At 39.0% G+C, this 23,841-nt stretch overlaps 1 protein-coding gene across 2 annotated transcripts in view; it reads left to right on the top strand.

Annotated features, from left to right (window-relative positions):
• The window catches only part of LOC150102412 (uncharacterized), a 261,771-nt gene that overhangs the window by 232,981 nt on the left and 4,949 nt on the right, over window positions 1–23,841 (top strand). For both annotated transcript variants that reach the window (XM_090399631.1, XM_090399632.1), the window contains 2 exons: window positions 464–555; window positions 14,214–14,268. In XM_090399631.1, coding sequence (XP_090255757.1) covers window positions 464–555; window positions 14,214–14,268 — 147 coding nt within the window. The remainder of the gene's footprint in view (window positions 1–463; window positions 556–14,213; window positions 14,269–23,841) is intronic.

Consider the following 23,841-nt stretch of genomic DNA (forward strand, 5'->3'; position numbering starts at 1 on the left):
CCCAATGCAAACCATTATATTGATGAATCATTTACAAAAAATAAATAAATAAAATAAAATAAAATAGACTTATTGTCTATTTTTATTTTATTCCCGATAACAACAATAAAAGTGATTAATTTTAAAAGAAATAAAATGTATTCTGTTAAAATTTTGTTTCATAATGGATTCTTTCGACATCTGTTATGTTCATCTTCAGTTTAAAAGTCCTTATAAATGTTGTATCAATTTTAGATTGGATGTGAACTGAAGTAATAATTCTAATCAAGGATCACCATGCCTACAGAGTGTACTACAGATATACTTGATTCTTTGTATATATTTTACAACTACGTTAATATTTATCATCATATATCTTGAAAGAATGTGCAAGTTACTATTATAGTCCAACACAATATGTTCATCCATTTCTATGAACAATTTTCTTCCTTCTTTTTATATTTATCCTTTTTTTTCCCTTTAGTTAAAGAATATGACCTCTTCCAGTTTGCTAAAAATATTCCAAAGCCGCAGAGTATTCCTCAAGAGGAAGATTTGAAGAATAAAGAAAATCAGGTTTGCTTTTCTTTTTTTTTTATGCTTTTCTTTGGACAGATCTTAAATATCATGTACAAAGTCAGTGGACTTTGCAGTTATATAGATGATAATGCAAAAACTAATTTGCTTCCAAATTGCAGATTTTGCTCTTTTGACATTTCTAAGGTTGCCACAGGTGGCCTGTTCTGTAGTTCCACACATATTTATCATAACTGAATGCATACTTCAATTGAAATCTCCAAATGCTTGGCCAAAGTGGCCAAGCATGTGGGAGGTTTTAACACTATCATCTAACACTCTCTTACTTCAGGTCTTCTCTATTATATGCTGTTTTTGATAATTATCCATCATAAGATGCATTGCCAATTAAGTTATACTGCATCCCATGAAGAACTAAAGTATTTGCATACACTCTGGAAAAAGAGATTCGAATCTATCAACCATCAAATCTTAATAAATTGCCAAATTTTAACAAAATCAGTTCAGTTCAATAGCTTTCAAGATATGTGACTACTTCACACAATAGATAGTTGGGGAAAAGTTATTATTATTATTCAGGCCTCCATGGAGTCAAAAGACTCATCACAGGAGGTCCTTCCTAGGAAACACAAAGTCTATCAGGACTCATCGTGGGAGGTCCCTCTTAGGAAACACAAAGTCTATCATACCACTCCTTAAACTCATTGACCGTTCTCGTTCTCACCACTCTATCAGACAATGCATTCCATGGTTCAACCACCCCCTCCACGCAAAGAAACCACTCCTCACCCTCTTGCTCACAGTTTCCTTTCATAGCTTCCAGGGATGGCCCTTGTCATCACTATTCTTGTCAGGATGTCGTCCTCATCTAACCATGTCTCACTTATTCCAACAATTTTTGGGCGAACAGACTCAATTAGAGCAACCATTTCATCCGCCTTGTTTCTCACACTTCTAGCATTTGTATATAAACACAACAGCTCATTCCTGGATCTACAGCTAGTTCCACTGATAGCACTCATTCGATGTGATCTCTCCATGCTCGACTGGAGCCATTTCCCTTTCTGCTTATTCATTTTAGAATCCTTTTCAATTCCAACTGTTTCCTCTTGATCCCAGGTCATCCCATTCCTTTTGTGTCTACACATGCTCTCACATCCTCTTGGAGCATCCACCGTTCTCATGCAGTGTACCCCTGTCCACCCTGAGCCTCCCCATTTCCTGTTCATCTTGCACACCCATTCTCTCGTTTTTCCATACTCGTGCCATTTACTTTCTCATTTATAGCCACCTCTTCAATTTCTCCTGTCGTACTCTCCTGCTCTTCCACATCACTTCCCACTTGATCTGATTCATTCTCTGTACTCACTTCTCTACCTTCCAGCAGCAGTCTCTCCAAGCAACTCAAACCATAACTACTTAAATGCAGTCCATCACTCCCATACACTTCACTTCGTCCTTCAAACTCATTCCACACATTAACAAATTGTACTCCCCTCTCCATACAAGTTTCAGCCAACATTCCATTCATAATCCTTGCTCTCCGCCTCATCTCACCACAGTCATACCTAGGCAACATGCTTACTATCCTTCCTGTCACACTATTCTGTTTTATCCGTCTAAGCAGCCTCCTGATATCCATTCTGACATGCTCTTTGTCCTCTGTGAAGTCATTCTTATCGCTCGCTCCCTCCTCATATCCAATGCCTCAATCACTCTACTCATTTTACTGTCTGCAAAACATACCTTGTTCAACCTCTCATCCAGCACACCTTTAATAATGGAGTCGCCATACAACGCCACTCACTCATCTTTCGTTAACTCTTTCATACCTACTTGATTTGTTTTAATCGTTTTCACTCAAATTATGAGTAGAAATTAGCCAATAATGCCAAGAAATATCCTTGAGTTCTTTTTATATGTGGCAAGTAGAAAAATGATTGATTATGAGAGAATAATGTTAGCATATGAAAATGTAAAATTAATAATGGCTGTAGAGGACATATTTCAGGTATTCGATTCATTGAGAGTTTTCATCCTTGTGTAACATCATAAGGAGCTTGAGAATAGAGGGTTGGGGAAGAATGATAGTGAGTGAGCAGGTATTATATGAAGAATTAAAGTAAACTTCAGGTTAATAAAGAAATTGGACCTGATTACATATCATGAGGGAATATTCCAGGGAGTTAATGGTAGGCATATATGTTTAACAAAGGGTTTGTGGCAGAAGTGGACGGAGTGAACTAGAATACAGAATTAGGTTGAGTATTCTCTGTGATAGTCAGCATAGGTATGTTAATGAGACGTCATGTTTTAAAGAGGTATCCTGAAAGACAGAAGTCACTAGTAATTTTCCTCAAGATCTGTTTTGGGACTATTTATTGTTTAATATGTATGTTGATGATACTGGGACAGGCCCAACTGAAAATATTCAGTTGTGTGTGGATGATTCAGAGTAAAGGAGAACTGGAATTAAGAGAGTAAATACCATGGCTTTATAGGAGGATCTGAAGGCTATATGATTGACAGGTTATGAGCTACCAGTCTATTTTGCAAAGTGTAAAGTGGTGTGGAAATTTTGAAAGAGGTGGAGGAAATTAGAGATCTTGGAGTGGTATGGATAATGATTTAAATTTTAGGAGTCACATTGCTAAAATTGTGAAAACATCACAATGGATTATGACAATGATGAGGAGGAGGAGTTAAATATAGATGCAAAGCTGTTATGTTCCATTATATAAGGCATTGATTAAACCACATATGGATTACTGTGTGCAGATCTAGTTATCTGGTTTTCAAGGGAAGGAGGATATCTTGGAGAGGATTCAGAGAAGATTGACTAAGGTGATGTCAGGTCTCTGGAATGTGTGATATGAAAGCAGATTGAGGGAAGGCCATTCACAGAACCTTATGAATAAAAGAGGAGGCATGGAATGGCTGAGACATAAATTGGTAAAAGTTTGTTATTAGATTAATGTGGAAGAGATTTTTCATAGAATGGAAGGAAACAGGGCTGGAACAAGAGGCCATCCCTGGAAGCCATATCATGAGGTATGAACAAATAAGCAGATTATGACAAATCTGCTTACTTTTTATGAAGAATTCATGAAAGAGAGATCAAGATAATGGCTATGATATGATTGATTTGTACTTTAGCAAATTTGATTAATCCACATATGGATTACTGTGTGCAGATCTAGTAATCTGGTTTTCAAGGGAAGGAGGATATCTTGGAGAGAATTCAGAGAAGATTGACCAAGGTGAAGTCTCTGGAATGTCAGGTCTCTGGAATGTGTGATGTGAAAGCAGATTGAGGGAAGGCCCACATAAGTGTGTGATCAGATGTACCAAATAGATATTCCTGATCATCTGGTGAGATGGATAAGAAATTAATTCACTGAAAAAAGACAAGATACAGAAAGGATGCTTCAAAGAGCAGGTTGTTATAGCAAGGTACTGTTTGTGCTGTTGCTACTTATCATATTCATAAATGATTTAGGTTCAAATATTAAGAATAAACTTTCTCTCTTTGGTGATGATTTAAAGTTGGGCAGAGGAGTAGTAGTCAATTTTTTGGATGATCTAAGTTTGATTATCTTAAAATAGTGGAAGAGGTCTCAAGACCTATTAGCATATCAATGCCATGGTGTGTGGGCAAGAGGATAAGCAGAAAGGAGGAATCTGTTCATATTTTTTTCAAACATATTAAGGTGAGGAAGGGGGGGGGAGGCTGTTCTAAAGAACAGAAATAGATAGAATGAAAGAGAAAGCAGAGCATTTAGTTTGACAAGTTTCAAGCTGGAATGTAAATGGGCATTGATTAGCAGTTTCCTCCCAAATCATAAGAATAGCTCTTGTTCTCATGATTTGGGAGGAAAATGTGGAGGAATGATTAGCTTATTCAGTAGAGTACTGTCACTGAAAGTATCTGTAGATTAGGCATAAGGTGGGAACTGAACATCTATGCGAGGTACAGAAGCTGATCATTTAGAGAGCAATCATTAATTAACCAGATTATCCTCTTCAAAAGAACATCGAGAAATCTTAGAGAGGATTTTGGTGCACCATTTCAAATATGTGAGCAATATTACATGGTCGAGTAAATTTGGAATTTGTGTGGAGTTACAACTGTAAAGGTGTGAAGAAGTGTCTTGAGGTGGAAAAGTACACTGAGATGTTTGGTGACTGCAAAAGCTATGGTTGAGATGTGTTTGTTCTAGGAAATGTTGGATGGGTAAGTCAGTCCAAGAAGTGAAATCTGATCATATTTGAATATCAGGGTATTACTGCAAGTTAGGGGAAAGAATGTAAGCTCTTTCTTCTGAGAAATCAGGCAGGACTGATTTTTGGTGGCATTAAGATCTACAAGGTTGTCCTTGTCCTGTTGAGATATAGCTAGGAGTTCAGAGTTCAGTACATTGATCATGGCAGATCTTTAGGGTTCTTGCAATTGGACATTACAAGGTTTGTCAAATGAAAAGAAGGAATGGAACGTACTCTCATCTGCAAAACTATGGATAGGATTTGAAGTCTGTGAGAGCAGGTTATTTATATACAAGAGAAAGAGAGTAGGTACAGAACCCTAAGTACTCCTGCATTGGTGGAGAACATCTGAGGAGAGGAAACCATTCATCATGACTCATAGTGAGCAACCAATAAGAAAGTTAACAATCCAGTTGCAGAGGATGGAAGGCAGACCACAGAATGGCAATTTGCTAAGTAGGCCCCTGTGCTAAATCTGTCAAATGCTTTCGAAGAAGCTTGAGCAGATGCAAATGTATCCAACTCGTTAAGAATATTAGATGGATATAAGTTGAATGAACAGACTTTAGAAAATGTTAATGAATACAAAGATTTGAGTATTTCTGTTGATAGAGGATTTAAGTTCAGGATTCATATTGTTAAGATAACTAGTAACTAGGAAAACTCAGGTGATTGCAGGATTAATTAAAAGAAGCTTCACTTATAGGAGATAGGAATGAGTGATACTATTATACAATTCTTTAGTCAGACAAGTATTGGATTATGGCTCTCTGCTTTACTCACCAAGGCTCTTATTTGATGTCAAGAAAATTGAAAGTATTCAGAGAAGATTGATTAAGTGTGTAGAGAGATTGTATCATGATAGTTATGAGAAAAATTGTTGCTTATTTGTAATCTGATAATTTATCTATTATCAGACTGGAAGAAGATTTAATTGAACATTATATGTTAGTTCAGGATGTAAACTTAGAAAATTAGAGTTTTATATTTAGAGTATTTAACATCTTTATAACATATTTTTATTGTAATATTTTAATATTAAAACATGCGTAAAATGGCACCAAAAACACAGAAGAAATGAAACGCTAACAAGAACAGCGAAGTAGTGAACAAGAATGTTTTCTCCACTGAAGATGATATTAAAGAGGATATTGAAAATTATTTAATCTCTGAGATCACTAGGCTAAAGCAGATTATTAGACAGACAATGATGGAACTACAGAAGGTTGAGCAGTGTTTAGGGGAACACAGGGAGAATAAAAATTCTCAGCAGAAAAATAGAAAACAAAGTGCGGAATCAAAAAGTTAGTGCACAATAACAAATTCTAGTAAAAAATTTGGTAGATAAAGTTGATTATAAAAAGAAGGATGTTATTTGGTATGGTGACTTAAAAAAAAAAAATTCAGTACTTCATTCATCTGATGAAAACATTTGAACCTTTACATAAATTGTATATGTTTTGAAAACATAATGTGCTGCTTATGCATTACAGCTGAAGTAAATACATTTATTTAACAGCTTCTTCTAGGATAGGTTTCTACAATAATATATAAAAGTTATACTTTGTTTCCCATTTTTGCTTCCCAAATTTTAAAACCTTACACTTTGTAACATTAAACCGATATTCCAACACTCACCCATTCAGACAGTCTATTTAGATCCTCTTACAAAACTACATTTGCCCTACTTCTCATAACTCTCTCCAACTTTGCATCATCTACAAACAACTGTATATCACCATTTAAGCCATTTTCAATGTTATTTACATAGAAATTAAAGAACAATGACCCCCAAAACAGACCCCCCTAGGGTATGTGACTAGTGTCTTTCCTCTTCTGGGATATCATTCCCCCATACACAACCTGTTGATACCTATCAGACAGCCAATCTCCAATCCATAGCGCTAATCTACCATCCAAACCCCCCCCTCTGTTCCAAACTAGTTTTTCATGTGGCAATCTATCGAAAGCCTTTGCAAAATCTAAATATACTACTGTATATGCATCCCCCTTTTCCAATGTATTTGTCACCTTGTTATAATAAGAAAGCAGATTGCTAAAACACAATCTTCCTTTAGAAAACTCATGCTGTCCATTAAAGAGTATTCTACTGCTGTCCACCCAGTTCTGAATCCTTGTCTTCACTAGCATCTCCCACACCTGACCATAACTCCAGACAATCAGATTGGCCTATAATTTGAAGCATTAATCGTATCAACTCCTCTGTGAAGTGAAACAATTTTGCCATCTTTCCATTCCTTTGAGACCTGGGCTAATCTAAGACTCATGTTGAAATGTACATTAAAGGTGTTGTTAACTCCCTTGAACATTTTCTCAAGACACACAGTGATATAACATCAAGTCCCATGGCCATGTTGACATCGTTTACTCAATTCCTCATGTACCTCTTGCTCACTCATCGTCAGTGACTCCTCTCCATTCCCATTGCTCTCAAGTTCTGCATTATTACAATCACAAGGATGGAATACTTTAATGAACTTCTCAATTAACTTCCTCAGTGGTTATCATTCTCCCATTATCACTGACCAACATCATCCTCCCATAATTATTCTTCCTTCTACTGGCTACATATCAAAAAAATTTTCTAGGTTTTCTTTTAGCATCATTTGCTAACTACTGCTTTCATACTGCACTTTTTTGCTATCCTTACTAAGTGAGTCATCTTCCTTACTTGTTCTTTGTACTCTTCATCTCTCTCTCTGATTATCTCCACAGATTAACTGATTATCTCCATTCATCTTGTGCTGCCTCCACAATGCCTTTTTCTTCCAGATTGCATGCTTCATCTCTTCAGTCATCCATTTTACACCTACCTTATTTAATCTCTTGACCTTTGGAATACACTCAGTCATTGCTTCTGCAGCATTGATTTCCTTCCCATGGAATTCCTCATTCCTTGATATCACTACAAAATGACTCCCGAGTTTGCCGTAATCACCATATTATAAATAACATTAAAAGTGTTTGGATAGATTAGAGCAATTGGAAATGGGAGCAAACGTCAAGACCATAGTAGAAGAGCTTTGGCAGGAGTTAATGAAAATGAAAAGCGAAATGAAACAGCTGGAAGAGGATATTAAACAGCTAAAGGAGAGATTGGCTGATGATAAGGAGAAGGAGGAAGTTAATGTAATAAAGAAAGAATCAAAAGATAGTCATATATCAGTGTATGGGGACTCAATCATTAGAGGTGTGATTACTAATAAAGTGCACAAAACATGCTTTCCTGGTGGAACAATAAAGCAAATACCAGATGCGTTGCAGAAAAGGAAATACTGGGCGTCAAAATTAGTGGTAGTCGTGGGCACAAATGACTAAGTTGGGGAGAAGAAGACTGTTGATAGAAACTTGAGGAAGTTGTTGCAGAAGGTAAAGAAGAATAGGGCTGTTGGGAAAGTCGTAGGTGTGTTGCCCAGATATGATAACAGTGAACTGAGAAGGAGAGCAGAGATAATGAATAGTAAGATGGCCGAGTTGTGTGGGGCAAAAAGGGGTTCAATTTGTAAATTTGTGGAGTGAATTTGAAGGGAAATTCAAATGATATAAACCTGATGGATTACATTTGAATGGGTTTGGTGTTGGGCATTTAGAAAAGCTATTGTTTTCTGAGAAGGCACAGAGTCAAGAAGTTAATGTAGCAAATGATCAGAGTCTACCTGTGGAACAGGATAGCAGAAATTAACAGATTGTACAGCAGGAGAAAGATGGAGGTTGAAGATGTGGTTGCAGCAACACAAGGTGATGCATAGAGGTGAGGATGAGACAGGTAAGAATGGAAATCACAATCAGGATCAAAGAAACTGGAGTGGTCAAACCGAAGAGAGAGAGGTGTAGACTAGAGCAGCTAGAATAGAGAATATTGGTGCTGGTATGATTTCCACAAACACACAGTGATTGTTATGTTTATACACAAATGCAAGGAGTATTCAAAACAAGAGAGCTGAGTTTGTGATATTGATTGAGACGGTATGCCCAAAAGTAATTGGAATAAGTGAGACTTAGTTGTCTGAGGAGGACGTGATGTCGGAATAGAATTAGAAGGATATATAATTTTCCGGAAGGATAGAGATGTGAAAAGAGGAGGGGGAGTGCTGTTAATGATTGCAGAGGAATTGTGCCCACAAAGTGTAGAAGTGATGGTGCATGCACAGATTTTGAATCTGTGTGGTGCGAAGTTGAAATAAACAGGATAGTATATCTGATAGAATGCTGTTATAGACCAGGGATTGCAGAGAATACTGATTATGAAATGTTTAAGCAAATTAGTTGGTCATGTAAAAAGAAGGGGTGATCCTGATGGGAGACTTTAATTACAGGAATATAGACTGGAAGGAGGAGATAGTGTATGGGAACAAGGAGAGTGAGTTTGTTGAATTTCTGAGAGATAAATATCTTAAGCAGCACATGATAGAAGCAACTAGAAGTTTTAATGTTTTGGATTTGGTGATAACTTCACAAGATGTAGTTGTTAATGAGGTGTTGATACTGCTGCCAGTTGGTGAGAGTGATCATGAGATACTTGTTTGGGAAGTGATGAATCAAGAAAAATGTCACAGACAAAAATGGATACATGTGGAAGTATAAAGCAGGTGATTATAGGAAGCTCTGTAGCCAGTTAGCATCAGTACATTGGGTAGTAGAAGTTTTAATGTTTTGGATTTGGTGATAACTTCACAAGATGTAGTTGTTAATGAGGTGTTGATACTGCTGCCAGTTGGTGAGAGTGATCATGAGATACTTGTTTGGGAAGTGATGAATCAAGAAAAAGGTCACAGACAAAAATGGATACATGTGGAAGTATAAAGCAGGTGATTATAGGAAGCTCCGTAGCCAGTTAGCATCAGTACATTGGGTAGATGAGCTGAGCAGAAAGGATGTTGACAATGCATGGAAACTCATAAGGCAGTATCTGATAAAAGCAATGTATAACTGCATACCAAGGGTTAAGCGAGTAAATAGAGTGGGAGTGAAATGGATGAACAGCGAAATCAAGCAAGCTGTACTGGATAAGAAAATGTTATGGAAGAGGTACAAGACAGTTGGTGATCAGATCCATGAAGGGTATAAGGTGCAGGCTAGAAAGGTTATGAGCATGGTAAAGAAAGAAAAGGCACAGTATGAGAGGAGATTGGCTGGTCAGGCCAAGGTTAACTCAAGGGAATTTTTCCATTATATAGCAAGCAAGAGGAAGAATAGTTATGGCAGACTAACATTGGTGGATAGTCATGGCAGCAGACTAACAGCTGCAGGGGATGTAGTGGAATTATTGAACGAGCAATTTATCAACATATATCATACTGGTATAAATAATCCAGTACAATATATAGAAGAGAGGCAAGTATTAGGAGAATTGGAAGTGAAAGAAACAGAAGTGTATCAGATGTTGGTCGGGTTAGATGTGAATAAGGCTGTGGGAATAGATGACATATCACCACTTATGCTTAAGGAATGTGCACCACAGTTGGTTATGCCCTTGACCTGGTTTATTAATGAAAGTCTTGCAGTGGATAGGGTTCCTAAGGAGTGGAAAGAGGGCAAAATAGTACCACTCCACAAGCATGGTTCTAAGACAGAAATCTCCAACTATAGGCCAGTCTGTATAACAGCAGTTGTGGTCAAGGTGTGAGAGATTGGTAAGGAATAGAATACAGAATTGGGTTGATGGATTGGATATGGCATTCTTTATGATGGTCAGCATGGATTTGTTAAGGGTGGGTCCTGTTTCAGTAATTTACTTGCATTTTATGATAAGGTGACGAGTGTGTTAGATAAGGGAGAATCATATACAAATTCTTAGACTTTTCAAAAGCGTTTGATAGATTACCACATGATAAATTGATGTACAAGCTCCAGAGGATGGGAATAGACAGTATATTGATACATTAGTCCGCTAGAGGGCTACGGTGTGTAGTGTTTGTAGAGAGTTCCTGAAAAGATAAGTATTATTTTGAGTAAAAATTGACAATATTGATTTAATCTTAACATGGTATTGTTTGTTTTTGGTAGCTTGGTGTGTCTGTGTGATTTCTGGTGTGATTTCCGCTTTATTTAAACTAGTATTTTAAATATAATATTGATAGTGTAGCACATGGTGCCAATGCGACGAAAAACAATGGCACCCAAAACTTCACCGTCTTTGTTCAAAAACTTTAATGTAAGGGAGTTTGTTCAGTGTAACATGTGCAGGATGTATGCTTTCCCGAAAGAGGCTGGAGTTTGGATAGATAATGATAGTGGTGGGAGACTGTGCCAAAAGTGTAAGGAAAGTGAGGAATTGAAGTGTGTGTCAGGTCGTGAGATTGTTGTTGTAGAAGGAAGCCAAAATGTGAGAGAAAATAGGGTTTGATAGGAAATTGCGATGTTGTACAAGATAGCAATGAAAGTGGTGATGAAAGAGAGAGAGTGTAAGTAATTATACAGAGAGAGAAAATGTTTTGAATGATGAAAAAAATTAGAAATTAGTTGTACTGAGTGAGATCACACTTTTACGCAGAGTAATGCATAGGACGAACAGCAGTTGGAGCGACTGCAAAACTCTTTCCCAAGTGCCTCGGCTAATGTAAATAAGCAAGTGTATGAAAGGAAAAATAAGTGTATGATTGGGAGTGTTTCAGAAATGAAGGAAAGAGTGTTGTACGGACTCGTTAGTAAGAAGTGTGATAGATGAGAGTTTGACTAAATCATACTTAACGGGTGCAAAAATTAAGGATGTAAGTGAGAGTATTAGAGCACAAAAGCAGAGGGTGAAAGAAATGATAGTCGTGGTGGGAACGAATGATTTGAAAGTTGATAAATTTGATATGAGAGAGGATTTGAAGGAATTATTAGAGGTAGCGAAAAAAAAGAGTGTCAGAGTTAGGATAGTGAGTCTGTTGCCGCGGTATGACAAAGAAGTGTTTAGAAGGAGGGCTATAATCGCAAATGACTTTATGTGCGGGTTATGCAGATGGTGTGGTGTGGAGTTTGTGGACGTGTGGAGTGAGTTTGATGGGCGAAAGGATTTGTACAAGATGGATGGCTTGCATTTGAATGGATTTGGTGTGTGAAGACTGGAAAAAGTTTGCTGAATAAAGTGAAAGTGGATGTGCAAAATACGGAAACTAGAACAATTAAGGAGGGGGGGGGAGCAGATATGCAGACATCAGTGAGGCAGTTAAGTGTAAGAATGTATATAATGTGCCTGAGCCAGTACGAAGGAAAAGAAATCAGAATGGGATAGTTAGTATAACGCATCAAGATAGGGGTGGGAGAAATAGACCTCTGCATTTCATGTATACTAATGCCAGGAGTATTAGGAACAAGAAGGAAGAATTTTTGGCCTTGGTCGGCTCTTCCTGGCCACAGGTTATTGGCATTAATGAAACATGGCTGACAGAAGATGATATAGTTAGTGGGATAGAATGTGTAGGGTATAGTGTGTTCAGGAAGGACAGAGAGAATAAAATGGGGGGTGGAGTGTTATTGATGATAGCTGATGAACTGCAGCCAAGGGCAATAGAAGTTGTATTGCAGGATAGTGAAAAAAGCTCATTTGAGACTATTTGGTGTGTGATTGAGACTAGCAGAACAAAATATACAGTTGGGTGCTGCTATAGACCAGGTGATGGAATAGATGGAGGAGATAGTATGTATAAACAAATTGATGAAATGAGTGGAAGGAAGGGTAATTATTATGGGATTTCAACTATGGTAACATTGATTGGAAGGAGGATAGGACACATGTGAGGAAGGAACTGGATTTTATTCAGTTATTAAGGGATGACTATCTGAGACAGCATGTAATGGAAAATACTAAGGATTCGAGAGTTCTTGACCTAGTAATAGCATCTGAGAATTTGACTGTAATGAATATGACCATGTTGCCACCTATTGGTGAGAGTGATCATAGGATCTTGACCTGGGAGATGGCTAAATGTGTGGAATTTTCAATTAAGACAGGGTACATGTGGAATTACCGTGCTGGCAAGTATGACATGCTTAGGAGATTGCTTGGTTCAGTGCCATGGCATGTAAAACTGCAAGGACTGGATGTTGATAGTGCATGGGAAGTGGTCAAGGAGCATTTGCAGGAGGTTATGGCTGACTGTATACCTAGAGTCCAAATAGTAAATCAAGTAGGAGTTAAATGGATGAATAACATCATTAAGCTTCAGTTGCAAAAAAAGAAACAACTATGGAGGGAATTTAAGGAGAAAGGTGACATTGAAGGAATCAAGGAACCATTAGTTTATACGGGAATTGTGGTGAATGAAGTGGAGGTGAATAGTCTATTACAGAACATTAATGTGAATGCATCTGTGGGATTGAATGGTATACCAGCACAGGTGTTACGTGAAGCGGCTAAAGAATTGTCAGTGCCCTTGACTATATTGTTTAATCTGAGTCTCGGGTCTGGTTTTGTCCCGAAGGGGTGGAAATAGGGAAAATAGTTCCACTGCATAAAGGAGGATCTAAGGCTACTGTTGCAAATTACTGTCCGATCAGCATATTAGTAGTAGTCGTCAAGTTCTTGGAGAAAGTAGTCAAGGGAAAAATACAGGAATGGATTGATGAAAATGAGATACTGTATGGGAGACAGCATGGTTTTGCGATGGTCTGGGCTAAGGAGAATGGATGTCAATTTAATGTGGCAAAATGTAAGGTTATGCATTTTATGGTGAAAAGATTAGCAGCAGTATATCACATTGGTGGAATGTGATCGATTGGGGGTGGGGGGGGGGGTAGCCATTGGCTGAGAAAGTGCTGAGGATGTGGTTTAGTTCTGTGGTTAGGGCATTGTCATTTGAACAGATAAATTTAGCCCTGTTGTGTAGTGTCTTAATAACTCCATATTGTTGTGACGGGGGGGGGGGGGATTGTTGGTAAATGTATCTGCCGGTATGGGTGGGTTTTCTATAAACTGAGAAAACCAAGATTCCATCAGGCTGGCAGCCAAAAACCAACATATCCAATAAGGAATATAAATCTCTGCAGGAATTGAAGAAAAACAAAGAAATAGTAATCACCAAAGCGGATAAAGGTAACGCCACAGTAGTACTTAACCAAAAGGATTACACAGGTAAGCTTAATGCTCTACTATTAGATCGGGCTACTTACTTCCCTATTGAGTACAATCCCACCAACTCTCAAATTAGAAAACTCCACAGGCTCCTTGAGAAGGTCATTGCTTGGCCTGTAGAAGTCACTAACAAATGAAAGCCGTTTAACTCCATACCCCCCCTCCCCCATATATATGGACTCCCAAAAATACATAAAGAAAATGTGCTGTTACGTCCCATAGTGGATGGCATTGATTCCTCCACATAAAATTAGCTAAACATTTATAAGATAACATTATAAAAATCTGTATGATTAATGTCATCATTAATGAAAAACTTTATCCATTTAAAGAATTGTTTTATTTTATTTATCAGGATCAAGTTACAAAAGAATCCTTGCGTAGTGTGGAAACTGACATTTCTGCTCCAAGTAAGTTTTTCATGCATACTCATTTTTGAGGATATTCTTCTAAATGATGATTTTTTCTAGAATTAGATTTTAATTTCTCTTAGTGGATTAAACACATTTCAGTGTCATTAAGGATCCCTAGAAATAAAATTACCATAACATGAATTACATGAAAATAACTGTTACATAGAAGAAATACAAAAATAATCAGCAGAACGGTCTATTGCATCACATTACAGCATTATAAAATGCTTACTCTCTCATTTCATTATTTTTTTTTGTCTGTAGCACTCATGCCTCTATTGTTATAGTAGTGGCAGCATATCACAATAACGAGTATGAACATTTGTGAAGTGAATAGTGTTATCTAGTCTAGATTAAAAGGAAACAAGTAAGATAATTTTTTTTCCTACTGGCTACTCTAACTGCCCAATTATTGATTCTTAATGCCACCAATTAAATAAATGTAAAAATAAATAATAAATAAATCAGCTAACGCCTTTTATTCCCTTATAGGGAGTAGGCGAGGCCTTTATACCCTATCTAGCTTTTGAAGACTGAGTGGGCAGTTCAGTCTCCACCGGTCGCCAATCAGAGATAGCTGGCCCATGTCTATCACTAATTACAGCAGCTACTGATGAAGAGGCTGGTAAACAAGTGCTGCCATCTCTTGGTACCTAACCCTAACAAGATATGTTACTGTCTGAAATAATGTGGGTACTATGGTTGATTTTCTTGAGTTTAAGGGATAAAAAAAAAACCTAGTTTCCAGGAGGAAAAACCCTCTTGCCCATGCCAGAGATCGACTAACTAGGGAAACGGTCAAAGAAAGGCTTAGAAAAAGTTCCTCCAGTCGGCTACTAGACTTGAACTTAAGTCTGACTTCGAGCGACCAAGTGCAGAGGACGCAAGTGCCACTTCCACTGAGCTACACAGGCCTTTTAAATAAATGTATTACACTTAAAAAGTTTATTAAAATTTTGAAAATTCAGTTGAATGATTATTTAATAAGAGAAATCCAAGTGCAAATAATGGAGAAATAATTTTAAAAAAACTACTCTTCCTAATACATTTGGTTATACTAATATCTGACTCTCTTGTCAGCAAAAGTATTTGATAAAATGCTATGAACATGTGTTCTTTGATGGGAGCTTATGAATACTTAGATAGCAGATTGATTGATTGAGAATAACCATAGAACAGCATATGGTGAAGGCATTTTTGAACTGCATGTGATTTGTGTATCAATATTGTGATAATTGCTTGAAGATGCACAGTTGCTTGCAAGTGATGCAAAAATGAATATATTATGATACATCAGGCTGCTTAAATGTGCTCGAATTATCACCCCCCCCCCCCCCCACCCCCCCCCCCCCCCACCCCCCCCCCCCCCCACCCCCCCCCCCCCCCACCCCCCCCCCCCCCCACCCCCCCCCCCCCCCACCCCCCCCCCCCCCCACCCCCCCCCCCCCCCACCCCCCCCCCCCCCCACCCCCCCCCCCCCCCACCCCCCCCCCCCCCCACCCCCCCCCCCCCCCACCCCCCCCCCCCCCCACCCCCCCCCCCCCCCACCCCCCCCCCCCCCCACCCCCCCCCCCCCCCACCCCCCCCCCCCCCCACCCCCCCCCCCCCCCACCCCCCCCCCCCCCCACCCCCCCCCCCCCCCACCCCCCCCCCCCCCCACCCCCCCCCCCCCCCACCCCCCCCCCCCCCCACCCCCCCCCCCCCCCACCCCCCCCCCCCCCCACCCCCCCCCCCCCCCACCCCCCCCCCCCCCCACCCCCCCCCCCCCCCACCCCCCCCCCCCCCCACCCCCCCCCCCCCCCACCCCCCCCCCCCCCCACATTAAGTATTTGTTTTTGAGGCTTGAACTTCTGCAGTCTGATTACTCAAACAGTGAGATCATCTTCTCTGGGATTTCAGTGATCATAGATCATGACTTAATAACCCTCCATTCTCTAACTCCACTGATCAAAAAAGTATTTTCTGTGAGTAATGATCTAATACAAATTGTTGATCTCTCCACCAGAATATTAGACAATCCTCATAATTCTCCAAGCAACCAGACCATTTTTTAATCAGCTCACCAAATATATACTACTGATGGTGATTTGTCTCTTGGTAACTCAGGCCATGACCTTATCCTCCATTTCTTCTACTTCTTCTTCTCCAGAATAAATCTCACCTGTCATCCATTTTTGGTCTTATTTTCTTTTGGCATGAAAGTTGCACCAAATGGGATTATCTTTGTGATTTCTACTCCATCCCATGGTCTAATTACCGTTTTTGTCATCCTAATCTGAACACCTGCTCCAACAGAATAATTGACATAATGCTTGCTTGAATGAAAGAAAGCCTTCATTCCTTCTCAAAAAATCCCTGCCAACTATCCATGCTTTGGTTTTCCAACAAATGTGCCAAAATAGTTCTAGATAAAAATTTGAAGAAGATGGGAAGTCAAATCCACAGCTTTGCACTTAAGTTTGTGGAGAAAAATTTGCAGAAATTGCCATCTATTTGAAATGTCAAGCCAGGCGAGACTTCACCCAAAGATATGATTCACCACTTGACATCAATCGCTTCCTCCAACTCCTGAACAGAAAACAAGTGATCATCTGTAAAATAACTCACTGTATGTCTCCTCTGATCTTTTGCAAGAAAAACATCAGAAGAATTCTTACTAATGTGGATACCATCAAGTCTCCTATTGCTGGAATAGATAGTTTATTCTCCTATTGCTGGAATAGATAGTTTATTCTCCTCCTGCCAGAATTAACTTCCTGTTATTGTCTGTATTACTTGTCATACTCATGTAGAGACATGAAGCAACTCTCTCTTTCTTTCTCTCTCTCCCCCCCCATCTCTCTCTCTCTCTCTCTCCCTCCCTCCCTCTCTCCAGAAAAAAAAAAAAAAAAAAAGAAAGAAAGAAAAAATTTCCATTTTTTTGGAGATTCATGTTATTTTGGAGGTGAGGACAGTAGGACAACCATTATCCACCATCTTCACCTTAGTCCTGTCGAAAACAATGTAGAAGGTCATCAATAGCAAACCGCAAGTTAATTAGTATAATCTTTATAAATTCTACCATTCTTGCTCCTCGTTATATTTCCTAGTGTATACCTTATCCTGAGACAAGCCATGGATAAAGTAGTGTGGTTATTCTTAACATTCCCCAAAGCATTTGATCAGGTTTGGCATACAGGACCGCTTACCAAGCTGCAATGATTCAAATGGTAGTAGAGCACCGTGCAGTTGGTTATTACCAGTTTCCTCCCTGCTCATTCACTAAGTGTCACAGTGGATGATTTCCTCATCAGCTGGATTACTCCAGAGGTATGTACTTACTTTAATCTATTCTTCTCATTCTGTAGATTAATGACCTCTCACTAACTTCATATCCTATCCATACCATGGTCTAATTACTGTTTAATTAGACCATGGGCCAAAATCGCAAATGACATTATGTGCAGGTTATGCAGACGGTGTGGTGTGGAATTCGTGGACGTGTGGAATGAGTTTGATGGGCGAAAGGATTTATACAAGATGGATGGCCTATATTTGAATGGACTTGGTGTGCAGAGACTGGAAAAAGTGTTGCTGAATGAAGCGAAAATGGATGTGCAGAACCAGGGAAACTAGAACTACCAAGGAGGGGGGGGGGGTGGATATGCGGACATCAGTGACACAATTGAGTGTAACAATGTATATAATGTACCCGAGCCAGTATTAAAAACAAAAAATGAGAATGGGATATTTAGAATAACGCATCAAGATAGGGGTGGGACAACGGGATCACTGCATTTCATGTATACTAATGTCAGGAGTATTAGAAACAAGAAGGAAGAATTTTTGTCCTTGATTGGCTCTTCCTGGCCACAAGTTATTGGCATTAGTGAAACATGGCTGATGGCAGATGATATAGTTAGTGGGATAGAATGTGTAGGTTATAGTGTGTTTAGGAGGGACAGAGAGAATAAAATGGGGGTAGTGTTGTTATTGATGATAGCTGATGAACTGCAGCCAAGGAGAATTGAGGTTGTATCGCAGGATAGTGAAAAGAGTTCATTTGAGGCTATTTGGTATGAGATTGAGACAGGCAAAATAAAATATACAGTTGGGTGCTGCTATAGACCAGGTGATGGAATAGATGGTGGAGATAGTATGCATAAACAAATTGATGAAATGAGTGGAAGGAGGGTAATTATTATGGGGGATTTCAACTATGGTAGCATTGATTGGAAGGAGGAGAGGATACGTGAGGAAGGAAATGGATTTTATTCAATTATTAAGGGATAACTATCTGAGACAGCATGTAATTGAAAATACTAGGGGTGTGAGAATGCTTGACCTGGTAGTAGCATCTCAGAATTTGACTGTAATAAATATGACCATGTCCCCACCTATTGGTGAGAGTGATCATAAGGTCTTGACCTGGGAGGTGGCTAAAGGTGTGGAATTTTCAATTAAGACGGTATATGTGGAATTACCATGCTGACAAGTATGACAAGCTTAGGAGATTGCTTGGATCAGTGCCATGGCATGTACAACTGCAAGGGCGGGATGTCGAAAGAGCATGGAAAGTGGTCAAGGAGCATTTACAGGAGGTTATGGCTGATTGTATACCTAGGGTCTGAATAGTAAAACAAGTAAGGGTTAAATGGATGAATAACACCATTAAGCTTGAGCTGCAAAAAAAAAAAAACAACTGTGGAGGGAATTTAAAGAAAGGGATGACCTGCAGGCACACGAACGGTATAAAGTGCAGGCCAGAAGGGTAACAAGTGTGGTAAAAAAAGCAAAAGCAGATTATGAAAGGAAACTAGCTATGCAAGCTAAAGAGAATCCCAAACAGTTCTTTCAATATGCTGCAAGCAAGAAAAAACTGTACATGGCAAAATGATTTTAAGGAATGACGATGGTAAGGAGTTTACTGAATCAGTCGATATAGTGGAGTTACTGAGTGAGCACTTTGCAAAAGTATATCATCCAGGTGGTGACATTGAAAAAATGAAGGAACCATTAGTTTATACTGGAATTGTGATGAATGAAGTGGAGGTGAATAGTCTATTACAGAACCTTAATGTGAATACATCTGTGGGATTGGATGGTATACCGGCATGGGTCTTGCGTGAAGCGGCTAAGGAATTATCAGTGCCCTTGACCATGTTGTTTAATCTGAGTCTTGGGTCTGGTTTAGTCCCGAAGGTGTGGAAAGAGGGGGGAAAATAATTTCACTACATAAAGGAGGATCCAAGACTACATTTGCAAATTACTAACTGATCAGCATATCAGGAGTCGTTGTCAAGGTCTTGGAGAAAGTAGTCAAGGGAAAAATACAGGAATGAATTGATGAAAATGAGTTACTGTATGGGGGACAGCATGGCTTTGTGAAGGGTAGATCATGCTTCAGTAACTTGCTCAAGTTTTATAACAAGGTGACGGCTGAACTGGATAAGGGTAATGGGTTTACAGTGATACTGCTGGACCTGGCAAAGGCGTTTGACAGGATACCACATGGAATTCTAATCCGTAAACTACAACATATGGGAATGGATATAGGGTTGGTGAGATGGATAGGTGGGTGGTTGATGGAGAGATATCAAAGAGTAGTTTATTCAGGAGTAGAGTCCAAAAGACAGCCCGTGACTAGTGGTGTGCCACAGGGTTCTGTTCTTGGACCACTGCTGTTTAATCTGTTCATTAATGATATAGAGAAGGATCTAAGAGGAACAGTTCATTTGTTCGCTGATGATACAAAGTTGGGTAAGGCGATAGTGAATGCAGAAGATGTCAAAATCTTGCAGGAAGACTTGGATAGATTGGAGTTCTGGGCTAAGGAGAATGGATGTCAATTTAATGTGACAAAATGTAAGGTTGTGCATTTTGGGGTGAAAAGATTAGCAGCAGTATACCACATTGGTGGAACTGTACTCCAGGAGATTGATGAGGCCAGGGACTTGGGAGTGTTGGTGGATAGGGAGATGAAGTTTAGGGGGAACATTGCAAAAGTAGCTAAATCAGCTCATCAACTCACTTGGTTGTTGAAAAATACCTTGACGAGCAGAGACAAGCAAGTTATTGTACTTCTGTACCGAGCCTTGATAAGACCTCATCTCAACTACTGCGCCCAGATTTGGTCACCTAGGTTTCTTTGATGGGGAGGAGGTGGAGAGGATCCAGAGACAAGTGACTAAGATGATAGTGTGTCTGTGGAATGAACCATATGAGAACAGGTTGAAGATTTGTGGGTTGCAGAAATTGGTTGATAGGCAAAAGAGGGGAGATGTGATTGAGATATTCAAATTGCTAAAGGGTTTCTATAGGATTAATTCAGAGGTTATTTTTGAGATCAGGACTGGTGGTGGGAGAACTAGGAGACGACACCTATGGAAGCTGGGCAAGAGTGTGGTTAGCAGGGGTGTTAGAGCTAGGTTCTTTACTTTTAGAGTGGTAAATATGAGTGGAATAAGTTGCCAGAGTCTGTTGTGGGTGCTATGATGGTGAGTGAGTTCAAGGCAAGGTATGATAGATACTGTGAGAATGTCGTATAGTTGTGTGGACATGATGTTTAGGACCTCCCTCGATGAATCTAAGGACTCCCTGGAGTCGCCCCCATAATAATGGTAATAATACTTTTGCTGATAACAATACTATTTTTACTACCTTCTTCATTTGACAAACCTTGAAGAAGTGAAATGATTTGTGCTTCAAGATATTTTCCATAATCTCTTAAATAGTGATTTTTTCAAATGTTACCCAGTATGCAAAAGTAAAATTTTTCTCATGAGAAAGATCTTACTTTTTTTTTTATTCTTCCTTCTTTAAAGATAAGTAGCTACACAAATTCATTCAGAGAAGGCTTTTTCAAACATTAATGGGTAATAGAAGATTTGAAACAAGAGTCTTAGCAGCAATAGGTTTTTCCAACTTAACTACTGAGCTTTGATAATACTCAGATTGTGCAAATGTACACAAAATACTGTTCTCATATTCCCTATAATGCTTGATACTATGCCAGAAAGGCATTATCCAATTAATAGATAATCTCTCTCTCTCTCTCTCTCTCTCTTATATACATACTTGTACTAAGAACTTGCTCACATTTTGTGCTTTATGCCTGTTCTAAAGTATTTTCATCAGCATTATCCTTCTGAATATTGACTAAATCATTCCTCCACTTTTCTTTGAGTCCATAAATCTAATAGAAGCAATGTCTAAATATAGTCAAAGGATCAGAAGGTTAAATAAGGTAGGTATGAAATGGATGGATGAAGACATTAAGCATGCGATACAGAGAAAAAAAGGCATTATACAGGCAGCATAAGAGAAGTGGTAAAAATAGTAAAAAAAATTTTGTAATCCTCATGGAAGTGGCAATAACCACTTCCATGAGGATTACAAAAACCAGGCAAGAAGGGATACTTGGTTGGTAAGGGTAGCAAAAGCGAAGTATGAGCATCAATTAGCTAATGAAGCCAAAAAGAATCCTAGTTCTTTCGATATGTAGCCAGCAAAAAAAAAAAAAAAGAATGATTAGGGAAATATGACATTGATTGCAGAAAATGGTATAAGGACAACTGCTGCAGAAGATATAGTAGATACTTAATGTGCTGTTCATAAAGGTCTTTCATTCTTGTTAATGTGACATCATGAAGAGATTGAGAACAGTTGATGAGGAGGAGGAAGAGACTGACTATATGTGAGCAAGAGGTGTATGGGAAATTGAGAAAATGTGATGTTAATAAGGCTGTAGAACTTGATAATATATCATCACATATTCTGACGGAATGTGCCAGGGAATTGACATTTGCTTTGACATATTTTTTAATCAGTCTTGCACAGGATTGAGTTCCAAAGAAATGGAAGGAGGGCAAGATTGTGCTGCTTCATAAGGGAGATGATAGAACTCATGCATCTAATTATAAGCCTATCTATATCTGCATCAGGTGTTATGGTTAGGTTTTTGGAGAAGCTGGTTAGAACTAGGATCCACAAATGGGTTGACAACAATGGTATTATCTTTGATGGACAATATGGATTTGCTAAAGGGAGGTCATGTTTTAGTAATCTACTTACTTTTTACAATGAGGCAATGGCTTCCTTGGATAGAGGAGAGGGATATACACTAGTATACTTATATTTTGCAAAGGCTTTTGATCGATTATCACATAATAAGTTGATAGTCAAACTAGAGCAGATGGGGTTGGATATTAGATTAGTGCGTTGGATCAGAGACACATGGCTATCTGATAGGTATCAGCAAGTTGTGTATGGGGGAGCAATATCCCAGAAGAGAAAAGTCACTAGTGGTGTGCCTCTGGGATCTGTTTCAGGGCCATTGCTATTTAACCCATATGTTAATGTGATACTGGCAAAGATTTCGATGGGGATATTCAGTTGTTTGCAGATGATGCCAAGTTGGGACGAACTATGAAGAGTAGAGAAGATGTGACCTTACAAGAAGACTTGAATAAATTGAGTGAACTGGCATGGAAATGGGAATGCGAGTTCAATATTGCAAAATTGAAGGGTTTAAAATTTGGGAAACAAAGATGGGATGTAGAATTTATGCTTGGTGGGGGTATATTGTTTAGGTGGAGGAAATAAGAGATCTTTGGGTGATAGTGAATAAGGATCTGAAATTTGGGGAACACATTGCCAAAATTGTAAGGACAACACGAAGAATTCTTGGAATGATACAGAGGACACCGGCTTGTAGAAGTAAGGAGATTCTTGTTCCATTGTATAAGGCTTTGATTATGCCACACATGGACTTCTGTGCACAGATTTGGTTACATGGTTTTTCAAAAGGATGAAGAGGTAGTGGAAAGGTCCAGAGATGGCTTACTAAGGTGGTTTCTGATCTCTGGAATATCGGATATGAGGAAAGGTTGAAAAGATGCAATTTACAGAGTCTAGTGGATAGGAGGAAGAGGGGGTGATATGATAGAGACCTACAAGTTAGTAAGGGGTTGTTATATGATCAGTGTTGGTTAGGTTTTGCAGCAAATGGAGGGGGATCAGGGGAGAACCAGAGGACATCCCTGGAAACTGTAAAAGGAGGGTGTGAACAGGGGAGTGAGAAGCAGGTTTTTTACATGCAGAGTTGTGAAAGATTTGAATGCCTTGCCTGAGTCATGTCTGCAGAGAATTTGAGTGTATTTAAGGCACGGTATGATGAGGCTATGTGTGTGAAAAGGACCTCCTAGATGAGTATTTGACTCCATGGGATCTTGGGGTAATAATAATTTTTTCCAATCATTCACCACGTCCCCCCCCCCCCCCCAAAAAAAAAAAAATTTATCCTTACACATTTGCTGAGCACACTATCTCACACAATTTCCAGAAGTGACTTTCCCCCTGTACCTTTTTTTTTTTTTTTTGCCATGTCCTGTCAGTATATTGAAAAATATCTTCAGCATCTACCCGGTAAGGTTCTTTTAGTAACTTTTATGTTTCTGTCATATCTCCTCTTTTGCGCTTATCAACTAAAGTTTGTAATCCACAAACTTGCTGTTTGCTCTCATTGTGAACACTCTACAGACCAGTAATTATTTTTCTCACTTGTCTCTGGATCATCTATTACTCTTCAAG

Source organism: Typopeltis vanoorti, chromosome 10, assembly GCF_054136105.1.
Source record: "Typopeltis vanoorti isolate ZY-2024b chromosome 10, IOZ_Tvanoo_1.0, whole genome shotgun sequence".
Taxonomy (NCBI): Eukaryota; Metazoa; Arthropoda; class Arachnida; order Uropygi; family Thelyphonidae; genus Typopeltis; species Typopeltis vanoorti.